At 54.1% G+C, this 14410-nt stretch overlaps 1 protein-coding gene across 5 annotated transcripts in view; it reads left to right on the top strand.

The window, feature by feature from the left end:
• The first annotated feature begins 383 nt into the window (after positions 1-383).
• Positions 384-14410, top strand: part of Ephb2 (EPH receptor B2) — a 181571-nt gene continuing 167544 nt past the window's right edge. For 3 of the 5 annotated variants that reach the window (XM_041651217.1, XM_041651218.1, XM_041651219.1), the window contains exon 1: positions 395-593. In XM_041651217.1, the coding sequence (XP_041507151.1) occupies positions 533-593 (61 nt within the window). In that variant the 5' untranslated portion in view covers positions 395-532. Of the gene's footprint in view, positions 594-14410 lie in introns of all 5 variants that reach the window. The other 2 variants (XM_041651220.1, XM_041651221.1) reach the window with 1 other exon arrangement.

Consider the following 14410-nt stretch of genomic DNA (forward strand, 5'->3'; position numbering starts at 1 on the left):
GGTCCCCTCTCTCTGCTCCTGTCAGCCCCGCCAGACGATCTCGGCTTTGCAGCATTCAATAAAAATTGAGAAACATTTGGGCTGAAATCGCTGCTTTATCTGGAGGAGCCACAGCTTCGGACGAGACCACTGCTGCGCGGGGGGGAATCTGAGGTCCCAGACGCCAGGGTGCGTGGGGTCACGGTGTTTCAGCGCGCTGCTGCACCCTCCGAAGGAATATGAAAGACTAACAGAGTCGTGTCTCGGGCGTGGTGCAACCCGTGGGCACGTGGAGTACAGGCGCAAGGTTGGCAATCTAATCCCGGCTCCCCCCGCGCCTGCGGCTCAGGTGGGCCGTGCCCAGCGCTGGCGGAGCCCGGGTCCCCGTTCTGCCCGGGCTGGATGGCTCATTCTGCTGGCTGCGCGGCGGCGGCGGCTCGTGTGTGTGTGCGCCGCTCCCCGCCGCTCCCCGCCGGCCCCCCGAGCCCGGGGCGCGCGCTCCAGCCCCGGGATCCCCGCGGCGCCGCGGCCCGAGGCTCCCGGCAGCGCAGCAATGGCCGTGCGCAGGCTGGGGGCTGCGCTGCTGCTGCTGCCGCTGCTAGCCGCCGTGGAAGGTGAGCGGGGATGGGGGCGGGGAGCGGCCGCCTCGGCCCCGGGTCGCCCCCTCACTCGGCCCCGCGGTCGCAAAGTTTGCCCAGGGGCCGGTGCCGGGCGCAGGTGGCCGCAGGGAGGTGTGGCCAGCGGCCACCGCTGGGGAGGACGCGGGGCCCCGCGGGCGCCCGGACGAGCGGCGTGCGCTGATTGACTGTGCCAGGAGGAGGCGAAGGGACCATCTTGCCGAGGCTTTGTAGCCAGCCCGGCGAGCGCCGCCCAAGGCCGGGGGCTCTGCCCACTGCGCGCCCGCCACCCGGGTACCTGCATCCCCACAGAGCCCGGCGCTGGCTCTGCCTGGCTCGGCACCAGGCTCAGGGGCGCGGGCCCGGCGCGCAGTGGGCGCTGCAAAGTTTGGCAGGGAGCGTTCCAAGGGAGGCACCGCGGCCGCGCCAAGGATTGGGGATCCCGGGCCGCGCCCCCTTGGATGCAGTCTGGGCGACCCGAAGAGTCGGAGGACCCGCGGAGTGGAGAGAAGCGCTCGTGTCCCCCACTCCTTCGTTCGTGCCCGCACGGTCGCCCGCGGCGTACAATGGGGTCCCCTCCCCAGAAGGACTGAGCGGGGGATGGGGCAATGGGCATCTCTCTTGCGCGCGGGGTCCTCCAGGTACCTCCGCGGGCCACCGCCCCGAGGGCGACAGAGCTCAGCGTGGAGTCTGGAGCCCCGAGAACTCTCCAGCTGCCGTCAGAGCCCCGACCAGATGCTTTGCCATGTGTTGTTGGCCTTGGCCTGGGTCTCAGGGCCTCTCCCCGAGGCCTCGCGCTGTGGTACCACCCGACCCCCCGGGGGCGGGAGTGGCTGCCAGGTGGTCGCAGCTCGCTGGCTGTGGAGGGAAAGTTGCTAGCGGGGGTCTGGGTGTGTCCGCCAGGAATGGGTGGACTGGTAGGACCAGGCGTGAATCCTAATAATGGTTCTCAACAGTTTTCCAATCGCTTCACAGTTTATGAAGTACTTTGCTCTCAGTGGTTTACTGCGTGCTGCACGGTTGACAAGGTACTTGAAGCCTTCTTTGCAAAGTGCTTGCCGGCCGACAGTCGTGTTGAATCCTTCAAGAGAAGTCTTCCGGGAAGCCAGATGGGTCGAATTTTTTTTTTTACTGGTTTTAACAGATAGGGAAACCCGCGGGTTCAGAAAAATCCCGTCTTACCCATAGCCATTGGGTGTTAAAAATAGGCCCTGAGTCTGAGGTCTTTGAAACAATTGACTGTGCTTTCTTGCCCCTAAAGAGGTGACTCCTTCTAGGAGTGTGCCACCGGGGGCTTGAGAGGTGCGGCATAGAGTGTCTTATTCTTGGGCCACTTTGGGGTGAAGTGTGAAGAAGCCTTCAGGAGTCCAGGCACAGCCACTGCAGACATGGTGGGGGACCCTGTGCTAGAACTTAGTTTCTCAGTAATGAGCATTTTAGTGACCGCAGTATGGGGGGAGGTGCGGGGGGGGGGAGAAAGGGGGGTCATTGGATGGCAGCCATCGTGTTTGGCACCAAGGCAGCTGTCCTCCGGCTCCTGCAGGATTTGGCGGCTGCCTGTGGTTTCCCAGAGTGGGGTGGCCAGGGCACTGAGGGTGCCACGGGCCCTGGGTGTGGAGGACAGCCCTGGAGCCCGGCTGCTGGCGGGGAGCACCCTGGGATTTGGTTGGTGTACCACTTATTACACTGGCTTTGGGGAAATGAGTCATGTGCTGGCCCGCTATACGTTGGGATGTTTACAGTATTATGGGGAGCTTGGCATAAATATTGCTATTTAGGTTGCAGTCAGTGGGGCTGGAGGGGAGAAAAATTGGCCTCTCTTGCGCGTTTAAGAAGGCCTGGGTGTGTTTTTAATTACCGTGGGGTAGATGGAAGGGCCACGTCTGTCCAGCTCTGGCAAGTGGGTGGTTAGAATCTGGGGGGCCGTGGCCTGACTGGGCCCTGGCCCTGGACACAGGGCTGGTTGGTGGCTGATGTCACAAGATGGGATGGCTGCCCGTTTGGGGGCAGGAGTAGGAGGACACTAGAGAATGTCATCCATCATGATCGGCTCGTATTGGACTGAGAAATGGTGTGAGGTGGGTTGCAGGGGTCTGCTTCTAATTCACTCGGGACCCTGGGTCGGCTCTCTTCTTTGTAGGGGCCTCAGTTTCCCTAGATAGGGTCTTTGGCTATTCTCTCGGGATTCCATTATGTATACCCACCATCCCATAATCTTTAAGTCGCCTTTACTTCATCTGTCACTCAAGGGTGGGCACAGTGGTCATCTCACCTGTGTGATTATAAGTACCACACTGAATAGTGGATGGAGAAACAGTCCAACTGTAAGAATTGGGTATGGTCTTTGTGCTGTTAAGGTGACATGAATGGTCCTGCACATCCAGGGAACTCTTGGACTCCTATGGATGCAGCCCCGTCTGTGGGGCAGCGTGGAGTCCAGAGGCCAGGGAGGACAGCTCTTGTCTCTGGCATGGAGAGCCATGAGGCTCCCACTGCCTGCCTTCCTTTCTCCTCCAGCCGCTCTGTCTCCCAGCCCATTCCAGGGCCGGCTTGAGCTTTTCAGCCTAAGAATTCCCAGCTCCAGCCTGTGGAATGCTCGAGAGGAGATGGGGTGCACGTGCATGCGTGCACGCATGTGTGTGTGCTGGGGAGCAGTCCCCCCACCCCACCCTGCAAGAATGGTGAGCATAGTGAATCGCCCAAACCACAAGACCCCCTCCAGGAAAAGCAAAGTGTTGAACATCTGGAGCCAGGGCGTCACAAGGCAGAGAAGCCCCGGGACACATCTGACAGAGGACAGTGGCTGGCTCACTGCTAGATGGAATGTAAAGGTTGAGGTCTCCCCCTCACAGCCCTTCGTTTGCTCTCCAAATATTTATGGTGCTTCCTTTTTGGCTGGGTGGTGCTGGACCCTGGGGCAGGCAGGGAGGCAGGGGACAGGCTGACAGAGAAAATAGTTGGCAAGAGCGAATGTGTGAAGTGTATCCCCGAGCACTGCCAGGAGGAAGTCGAGGGCCACCTGGGGGTGCAGTTTGGGCTGGAAAAGGGTTATTTCGTCTTTTATGGCTCGATGCTGTGTTTCATTTTCTCACTCCCCGCTCTCCCGGCAATGAACTTTCTTAGCCACCTGGCGTTTTTTACAGATTGATCTCTGCAGAGTTGAGGCAGTTGACTTTGGGAGGATGAGGATGAGGAACACATTGCCTGGCAAGCCAACAGCATATGGGAAGGCCCGGGGCCGGATGATCTGGCATTTCCTGGGGTGTGACCTAGGGGAGGGTGCCTGGAGGGCACCAGTGTGAGGTGACACAGAGGAGAGAGAACAGGCGGAAAGGCAGGGATGATGGCCGACTGATGGAGGGAGGTGTGGAGCCATTGAAGGTTCTTGAGCTGTTTACTGAGGGACCTGGCCAGGTTTGCATTTGAAAAGATGGGATGACTTCAGTCATTAGGGATGTTGATTTAATCCCAAATAATCTAGATTGGGTTCTACAGAGTCACAATAAGGCCAGTGCTCTGGACTGTGAGTTTTAGGGATAAAGACAAGGACCTCCTGGACCTTTTGTACGTCCATAGTTATGGTACATGGAACTGCTCAAATGTCAGTTTCCAAGAGGCGTTCTCTGACAGTATCACTTAAAACAGATACCAGTTTTGCTACTTTGTATCCTATCTGCTTGTTTTGGCTTCCTAACACCAAGTTGGTTTCCTTGTTTCATGTTGTCTGGCACTTGGGACCATGAACCCCAGAGGAAGTGATTCAAGCTGCTTTGTTGACTGTGGCATCCAAAGGTGCAGAGCTCCTTGCTCTGATACCCGGGGCACTGGGTAACAAGTGTGCATAAGATGGAGTATTGAGTGAGTGAACACAGGATGAGCATCGGAGAAGGAAAGGGCCTGGGTAACCAAGGAAACCTTCCTGGAGAGAGGGTCTGGGGATGGTCCAAAGGGGAAGTGTTTCAGGGTGAGGGATAGACAGTTCAGCCAGAGGGCCACATGGATTCTTTCTGATGAGGGCTGGGAGCCCAGCTCTGTCTTCTGGGGCTTCATATGTCTGGAGGCCTGGTGAATGTGGGGTAAATTTACAGTTGTTTTCTATGGAAGTTTGTTTTTTTCTGTTTCTCGAGGAGATAGCTTTTGTAGAAAGCAAGGCTTCGCTTTAAAACCCAGCACTGATAACTCTAATCAGATGAACCTGGTCTGTCGCCCATCCGCTCGTCTATCCTTCATCCACCCCTCCACCCTCCACCCCTCCACCCTCCATCTATGCTCCATCCATAAATACACCTATCTTTCTATTTTACATTCATCTACCCTCCTTCCACCTATCATCTATCCATCCATCCATCCATCATTCATTCATTCATTCATTCATCCGTCTGTCTGTCCATCTTCAGGGGCAGGTTGTGGGAAACAGTCTGGCTGCAGTAGAGAACAGAGCCTGCTGACCTCATAGATGGTGTGTTGAAGACATTGTCTTCAGGAGCAGTGGATCTGGGTTCGAAGGTGAACATTGCTTGCTGTGTGGTTTGGGACAAGGTGCTCACACTCTCTGGGCTTCATCTCCTATGGTTCCCTTGCCAGACAGTCAGCATAGAGATGTGCTGGTTTGGGCTCGGGGCTCCTTGCCTTGTCTGTAGGTGTAGTCCATGATGACTGGGCTCAGATGTGCCTGCCTACTTGGCTTGTGGTTTTTGGGTGTCGGGCCCCTGGCCCTGGGACAGCGCATTGAGTCTGTGAATAGACTCAGACTTCCCATCTAGGACCCTGTGGGTTAGAGACAACCCACAGCTCTGCCCTCTGGTCACCCCGAGGTGGTCCTAGAACCCTGGCTCTGTGGAGGCATCTCTGCTGTCAGGATTCTCACCTCAGTAACCCTACCTCCGGAGTCCCGTTCATCTGTCAGTGTCAGTGCATCCGTCTGTCCTGCTGCAGCTCCAGTGCCTCATGCAGGTTGTCCTTGCTGCCTCTGACCCCCTGCATTGAAGTGTCCTGCGAAGGACATATTCTCTGGGTGCTCATGCTGGCCTCGAACTGGTTCTGTAGCCAAGAAAGACCTTGAATTCCTGGTCCTCCTGCCTCTGTCTCCCAGTTGCTGGGATTACAGTTGTGCACCATCACTCCTGGTTTATGGAGTGCTGAGATTTGAACGCAGGGCCTCTTGCATGCTAGGCAAGTATCCTCGCTACGAACTGAGAAGCATCCCCAGTCCCCTCTGGACATCTTTGAGGACCCTTAACCCGGGCTCTTATCCTCTCAACTCTGCCTGCCTGTGTTCACCTGTGAGTCTTGGCCGAGCAAGATCCTTACACATAGGAAGGGTAGGTGTAGGGTAGAGCTGGCTGGTGACAGAAGACTTAGGCCTGGCAGGAGGGGCCCTGGGCTCCTGTTGAGGTTGAAGCGTGTAGATCAGGTTGGAGTTCCTGGCAGAGGCAAATCAGATCTGTGTGCTGGCCCCAGCTTGGCGATTTGGCGTGGGGAGCGTGGTGGGGAAATCTCCATTTTAAGCATTCTTCTGATCTTTCTGTCAGCGAGTAACACTTGTCCCCAGTGACCTGAGATACAGTTCAGGACTTCTGAGAGAGAAGTTTCACCAGGCATTAGAATCTGGGAAAGGCCAGGCGGAAATGATGCCCAGCAGAGCCTGTGCCCACCTCCTGGCACCTGGTGGCTGCTGACTAGGAGGAGGAGGAGGCCCAGCAGGAGGAGAGTGGGAGGGAGGAATGTTTGTACAGCTCCAAGGGGTGGGGTGGCCGTTGGTGCAGCACCTGGAAGCTTCCTGATTGGCATCAGCGAAGCAGACCTGATAAGGCCTTGAAAGCATTTTAGGGCCTTTTAAAGCAGCTGCCTTCCGGAAGGTGGGGGAAGGGAACTCCTGTGTCACCTGGGGCTCACTGAGGCCACTGAAGCCTGGGCCTCATTAGGTGAGCATCCCAGAGCCACCTGCTCCCCCCTTTTCTCCCACCCACCCCTGTATGCCCTGGGAGTGGGTACACCCTCTGAAGAGGACAACCCTTCCAACTCCTGTGACCTTAAGCCAGCATTCCCCCCAGAGCCTCAGTTTCCTCGTGTGTAAGCGCTGGACGGCCTGCTGGAGGCACTGTGCGGTGGGGAGAGGTGAGAGCCAGTATACAGATCTGTGCTAGCACAGTGACCTGCTACTCAGCCACACCCCGCTTCATTTGCTGGTATAACTGAGATGTGGGTACTCTCTCCTCCTGTCCCCGAGTTCTTTGGTGTAGCCCTGGCTCCCTTCCCTCCTGCCCTGTAAGCAGCATATGTATGTTTGTTCGTACACACATGTACATGCACACAGAACAATATGTGGAGTCCCACCATCCTGTCCTGTGTTTCCTTAGGCTTGTGGCTTACCCTCTCTGAGCTTTAGTGCCGTAGTCTGTCACATAGGAATAATGCCCCTAGCTCTCCAGGTGGTTGTGGGAACTGCTCCCTTCCCTGGAGGAAAGTGAGTTTAGTGAGTTTCCGGCCGGATGAGTGGAAATAAAACCTTAGAAAGCCTCAGTTGCTGAATCCTAGTGAGAAACTAGGCTCAGAGCTGGGGTGGGGGGGAGGGAGAAGGTGAGGCTTGTTTCATTAGGTTCTTTGTCCTCACCTCTCCCCGGCCCCGCCCTCACCTGCAGGGGAACAGCAAAGACACCTCAGGTTCGTGTATTCTAGAGCCGGGGTTTAATTGACCCTGGCTGGAGAGTAAGAGGCCTCTCAGCCTGTCTTGGAGGGTTTCCCTCAAAGGCCTTGCCCTAGTTTAACACCACCCCCATTTCCTCAAAGGCCTTGACCCATTAAACACCCCCAGAACCCCTCCAGGTTCTCCATGGCCACACCCCGCTTTTGGCCCAGTGCCTCCCTGGTTTTCACTTCCTGCCACGAAGGTGGCGATGGCTGTGATTCTCTGCAGACACTGCTGAGCTTGTCTGTGTGTCCCACAGGTCCGTGGTGACCATGTGGTCATATCCATTTTACAGATGAAGAAAAGGAAACCCGGATACTGACTGTCTTGGGGTTACCCGGGGAATGGCAAGGTTGGGATTCAAACTGGGTCTGGGTGGCACTGGGGGAGCCTCCTCCCATCCAGCTGCCTCTGCAACTGGGCTTCAAGCTCAGAGGTAGGCTTGGCTCTGACAAGGGTCTCCGAGGCAGCTGTCCAGCCTCCGACTCCATCAGCATCCTGAGATAATGCAGGCGGGAGTGTTCTGGAACTCACAAACCGGCCATAAAAGCGCAATCTCCGTCATAACGGTCAGAATAATGTTGTTGTAAGTTAGACAAATCAGGTGTTAACACTGTATAGTGTGGGGGGGGGCGCACCACTGAGAGCGGGGACTGTGGAGCTGTCATGGGAAGGCTACTGATAGGACTGGAGGGTCATGTGCCCTGTGAGTGCCGTGGCCACCCTCCAAGGGGGCAGGAGCCAGCGGTTCCACTTCAGATGTGGGGAAACTGAGGCCTGAGAGAAAAATGTGACTTGTCCGAAGCCAGTGACTTGCTGTAACTGGGGCCTCTCCACAGAGCCCAGGAGTCACCATTCCTACTTACTGCTTAGACAGCATAAAGAAGGATAGCTTTACAGAAAAATTCATGATTCTGGCTTCCCTGAAAGTCGATCTTGCTTCCCAGGCCCACATTGCCACATGGCCATGGTCAGCTGGAGCCCAACGGCAGCCGCCTCCTTGGATTCCCCAAGTACTGGGTGACTCACCACTACCTCACACATATGTTAGCGTTACCCTCCAGGCTCTGTAGGTTCAAGCTGAACCCTTGAGTCTGGCCCAGACTCCGTGGGGACCTGAAGACAATTGTTCAGGGGTCTGCTGGGCCTTGGCTGCCCCTTCTATGCCTTGGGCCAGGCTCCTTCAACTCTTAGGTTCAGGACCAAGTTCTGGGCCCCATCCAGGGAGAACACTACAGAAAGGACATCTGTGGTCTGCTGCTGGGTAACAAGCAGCCCCCAAGTCCTAGCTCAGAGAGGGGTGATTAAGGGCTTTTGCTCCAGCAGTTTGATGGCTTTGGGAGGTATTTGTTCTGTTCCACATGGTGTCAGCCAGGATCCTTACAGTGAGATCGGAAATGCCAACGTGGCCCTGGGGACAGCTGGAGGGCTGGACCCCCTCACTCCTCAGTGTTTCTCACCCATCCCTGGTCTACCCCGAGCACTCCAGGGGGCAAAGCAGAGCTCCAGGCCTTTCCTTTCTTGCTTTTCCTGCTGTGCTGAGGATGTACCAAGGCTTCATGTATGTTAGGCCAGTGCTTTACAAGAGCTACATTCCCAGCCCATGTAAGACTTGTAGTTTTAGTAAGAACATAAATAAAATTATGTATGATATATATATGTATTATATATTATTGTGTGTATGATGTATGTGTGTGAACGTGGTCATGCATGTGTCATGGTATGTTTGTGGAGGTCAGAGGAGTGGGTACTCACTTTCCACTGATGTCCCAGGGACCCAAACAGGTCATCAGGCTTGTGCAGGAACCTGTTACTCACTGAGTCATCTCACCAGCTTGGATTTTAAAGCCCAAGCTAGCTTTAAATTTGTGGCAATCTTCCTGCCTCAGTCTTCCAAGTGCTGAGATTACAAGCGTGCACTACCATTCCCAGCTTCCATGTAAGACTTCTTGAACAGTAACAAAATGTTACCCTCCGGCATCTTACGAGTTAGCACCAGCCCCAAAGCCAGCTTGGCGGCATCTCAGTCTCCCTCATGAGGGATCCCAGGAAGGGAGGAAACCCATGGTCCCATTTTCCATTCAGACCTCAAGAGAAGCCCTTTTCTTGCCAGAGACTAGACACCCTTTAACTGGATTAACTCCTCACCAAAGCATACCTTGGAGGAGATGCTCAAAGTTCCGGACTTCCTCCCATCTCACACCATCTTTCCACATGCTCTGGGCTAGCCTGTGCTCCAGATTTTGATCTAGGCTGCTATGGGAGCAGAGTGGCCCTGGGTTCTTTAGAGCAAGGACTCAAGGCTACCACCTTTTATGCGGTTTATTCCATGCTGCTGATAGCCCAGGGATGGGGAGGACGGAAAGCCAGGAGGTCCATTCTTTGCCCTCTGCTCCTTCCACTCCACCTCAACACTTTTCTCTCTGTATCTTTCTTGTGTAATCTGGCCCTGAGCAAGCAGGGCCTCTCGTCACCTTGTTAGTTTCTAACAGATGTAAAAATCAGGGAACCTCCCATGAAGTGAGGGTAGCCAGGGACACGCTTTGTCAAGACTTTGTCTGAGGTTCAAGGTCAAAGAAAGAAGCCTTGGTCTGGTGACATGGGATTTGAAGGTATGGTCCTGGCATAGGTGGCTTCACCCCCTTGGGCCTCAGTTTCCCGAGGAGTTATAATCAGCCACCTGTGATATGTGTGCCAAAAAGCGACTGTATTCTTCACTCGACTATAAAAGAATCCGAAGGCGTGACTGTGGCTGTCATTCTTGATGTGGTCAGGGGCCGTCACGTGCGCAGGGAGGCAAGGGGAGGATGGGAAAGGTTCGGGTGTGATTCTGCCATTGCTGTGGAATCTGCTTTAGAGCACAGGCTGGCTCAGAGCACAGAGAGGTGCGTACCCGTGGTGACATGGGCGGGTAGAGACCGCTCTGGCATCACCCGCAGAGACCCAGTGGAAGGTGGGCCCAGGCAGTGCATTAGTGGGATTTTCTGTGTTAAACCAGTGGTTCTCAATCATCCTAACGCTGCAACCCTTAATACAGTTCCTCATGCGGTGGTGACCCTCCAACCATAAAATTCTTTTTATTGCTGCTTCATAACTGTAATTTTGCTACTGTCATAAATCATAATGTAAATATCTGATATGCAGAGGATCCGATAAGTGACCCTTGTGAAAAGGGTTGTTCGACTCCCAAAGCGGTCAAGACCCACAGGTTGAGAACCACTGTGTTAAACCTATGACAGGCAAGAAATACGGCTCCTATCTGCTGCCTAAATGGGAGATCAAGTTCAAAGTCAGACAGATAATAAATTACAAGGATCTTGGTTAAAGACCCCCTCCCCCTCCCAGACCCAGGAGCTGGCTTGGCTTGTGGTCAAGTGTGCAGTTCATGTTAGAAGGACAGTGGTGTCCCATAGAGAATACCAGTCCTGTCCAAAGAAGACAGGTACCATACCCCCGAGCACCCTTTTTTTCTGCAGGAGTTGGGGCTCAGTCTTGCATATGTTTATGGGGGAGCTATCACACCTAATCGTGTTTGCCGGCTGGATTTCGCTCACGGGCCAAGAGTATGCAAGCTCCAGCAGGGGTTCTGATGTCACTGTGCCTGATTCTAGGGTCTTCGTGCTTGCACAGCCGGCATTGTACTGACAGAGCTGTCTTCCCAGCACCTGGAGGAGGTGACTCCTCAGACATCCCCAAACACAGGCAGGTGAAGTGTGAGGGGGGTGATGGAGACGGTGCATGCTAAGATCTGGTAGAAAGCCCATGAATGCCCTGTGTAGGTAGACTGCAGGATGGAGTCCTGTGTGTGCCTGAGAGCAGAAGCTGCCAAGCGCAGAGGCGGGGTGCAAGCTGCCTGGCCCCAGCAGGGAGAGCGTGAGGTCAACATTCCCATTATGGCGACGACATATGTCCACAGCACCAACTTGTCACTTGGCCCAAGTCCATGGGAAGCCGGAAGGACAAAAAGCATCTGAGCCCTGTAAGTGGGGAGAGAGCGGCTTTAGAGCACAGTGGGACTCGACCCTCCTGAATGGGCCTTCTCTGCCTCTCCCGGGAGGCAGGGCCTGGGAACAGCTCGGCCAGAGCCCAAGGGGCCCTTTTGGAACCCACAGAAAGCTGGGGCCCAGGGAGTCCGCTCAAGTCAGGGCCCCGGTTGTGACATCCTCTTGCTTGTGCCCATCAGCATCAGCTGTCACTGCTCACAGCCTCAGATGGCAGCTCCTGTGGTTCCAGGAAAGCGGTGGGAAGGCTTCTGAGCCGCTGAGGCGCCCCCAGCACTTGGGACCCCCTTGGACCAGTCCCTTCTGGAGCCAGAGGGGTGATGAGGCTGGGTCAGGGGGAGCTAGGAGATACAGACAAGGGCAGAGAGGAGCTCCTGTCCTGGATTCTCTGCTTCTCAGCTCTGTCACTTGAGGTGAACCGGCCTGGGGCTGGCCAAAGATGACTCTGAGTTTCTAATCCTCCTGCCTCCACCTCCCAAGTGCTGGGATGGGCAGCACCATGCTGAGTTTGTGCAGTATTGGCTGTCAAACGCGGGACTTCATGAATGTTAGCCACACACTCTTCCCGCTGAGCTGTGTCCCCAGCTATGGTTCAGCTTCCTGAGTCTTAGTCATTCACCCATCAATGAGTGGAAGGCCCACTGTTCCAGGTGCTAATGGGGGAATAGAACTCCCACAAATCGCCCTCTGACTTCCACACACAAGCATGTGCACACACGAGAATGCACACACATATGTGAAATCAACATAATAATAAAAAATACTTTATAAAAATAACATTTCAAAATATTTATTTTTATTTTATGTACATTGGTGTTTTACCTGCATGTATGTCCATGTGAGGGTGTCAGATCACTTGGAACTTGGTTATAGATAGTCATGAGCTGCCATGTGGGTGTTGGGAATTAAACCCGAGTCCTACTGGAAGAGCAGTCAGTGCTCTTAACCATTGAGCCATCTCTCCACCCCTCAGTTTGGTGTTTTAACCACTGACTTGGTACATAGAGGGCCTTGAATCTCAGCAGGGGAAGCAAGGCCCGCCTCCCTGCCGCCTGTCGGGTGTGTCCCCATTTACCCAGTTCCAGCTGTTAAGGGGCTGCTAGCAGGTTTACCTTTGCCAGAGAGGAAAGGCACAGAAACTTAAGGAATTGCAGCAGAAGGTGATGTGGGTATCATAGATGAGGTTGCTTGGCCCTGAGGTTTCTGGGGATTGATTTTCTTTCTGATGGATCTGTGTTGTAGTCACCAGAGCACAAGCCCCTGGCCCGTAGCTAGTTGGTGGGGTGGTATGGGGATCTGTGCTTTTGAATTTCTCGTGTGTGTGTGTGTGTGCGGTGTGTGTGTGTGTGTTCTGGGGTGAAACCTAGGACATCGTACATGCCATGCAAGTGCTCTACCACTAAGTTACTCTCATTAGCCCTTTAAACCCATTCTTCTTGCCCCCCTTGGACTTGTGGAACCTACAGTGTTGTTTCCTATTGCCCTGCCCCCATTCAGTACTCCTTCATCTTCTTAGTAAGGTCAAGCTTGTAGATATCCTCCTAGCCGAAGCCCTGATTGCCATGTCTTTGGTGGTCTTGGTGTCCTTGGCGGTACCTTGCGTGTAACTCTATCCTATTTCTCAGATTATATCCGTTGTACGATGGGTCAGCATGTCCACTTCCTCCCAGCTGTAGTGGGAGATCCTCAGCTGGAATGGTTGAATGGTGCATGGTGGTATAGAAGCTGAGCAGTGGACAGCTGGGTGATGGATGGATGGATGGATGGATGGATGAGTGGCTAGACAGACAGAAGAAGAGTGCCTGAGCAGTTACATGGATTAGATGGTTGGGCAAATGATGGACAGGTCTGATGGCTGGATGGATTGGAAGATGGCTAGACTGATGGGCGGGTAGGTGAGTGGGTGGATGGATGGATGAACAGATGGACAGGCAGATGGGTGGATGGGTGAGTGAGTACATGGATAAATGGATAGATGGGTGGGTGAATGGATGGGGTGAATGAATGGATAGAATTGATGGTAGATGAATAGATAAGTGTAACTGGCTGGGTAGATAGATGGGAGGGTGGGTAGATGGATGGGATGTATGTATGTATAGATGTATGGAATGTATGTGTATGCATGTATATGTGTATGTATGTTTAGATGGGATGTAGATATGGATGGGTAGATGGATGGAATTGATGATGGACATGTAGACAGGTGTTTGATGAGTGGCTGGCTGCTTAGCTGGGAGAAGGATGTGGTGTATGTATGTGTGTATGTATATATGTATGTAGTGTGTATGTGCAGAGTCAAGTGTTTGCATGTTTTGGGTGGGTAGGTGGGAAAATGAGCAGAAGAATGAACGATAGTCTGGGTGCCCTTCTATCCTGAAATTCCCTTTGGTATCTGGATGATCATACTTCCTTATTCTCCTGTTTCTGGCTCTAGATCATGCTGGCAAACAGCAGACACCCCAGGTTTAGAGAGAAATCTTCTGAGCCATGGACTTAGGTTTGCCAAAGTTGCTACACTGTAGAGTTCCGGAGAAGTTGCCCCCAAGTGAATGTCTGTGGAGTAAATCCTATTTTCCTGCCGACTTGGCTCATGCTTTTAGAGATATCTTCCTGCTGTCAGGGGCTGGTGCTTAGAGCTGGTGACAGGTGGGGGAAGAGCTGGGGCTCCCCTGGGCACCAGCCGCCCCATGCTTCCACTTTCTCCATCCTATGCTCAGACTGATGCTGGCTACAATCTGGGAGCTCACAGCCAGGGAGAGGTGCAGCAGCTGGGGACAGATTGAGCATCTGGTCTCAGAAGCCTCTGCTGTGGTGGGGCTCTGTGCTGCTGGGCTCAGTTAGTGCCTTCAGCCTCCCCCAGACTGTTTCTGTCCATCTGTCCATGCATCCTTCTTTCCCTTAATCCTTTTCCTCCCCCCATCCATTAGTTCATTCATCCGTCTCTCCATTCATCATTCTCTGTGGACGGTTTCTAAGATGCCAGGGGACCTTGTGAGAGATTAAACAGACTCACATTGGCTATCAGAGCTGCATCCCAGCAGAGATGGGCAAAGCCTTCTTCCTCTTCCTTCTCCTCCATCATTTCTCTTCCTTTTCCTCCTTTCTTTTTCCTCTTCCTTCAGAGC

The sequence above is a fragment of the Microtus oregoni genome, unplaced genomic scaffold, assembly GCF_018167655.1.
Source record: "Microtus oregoni isolate MIOR12 unplaced genomic scaffold, Mior012 000005F_ref0000423, whole genome shotgun sequence".
NCBI lineage: Eukaryota > Metazoa > Chordata > Mammalia > Rodentia > Cricetidae > Microtus > Microtus oregoni.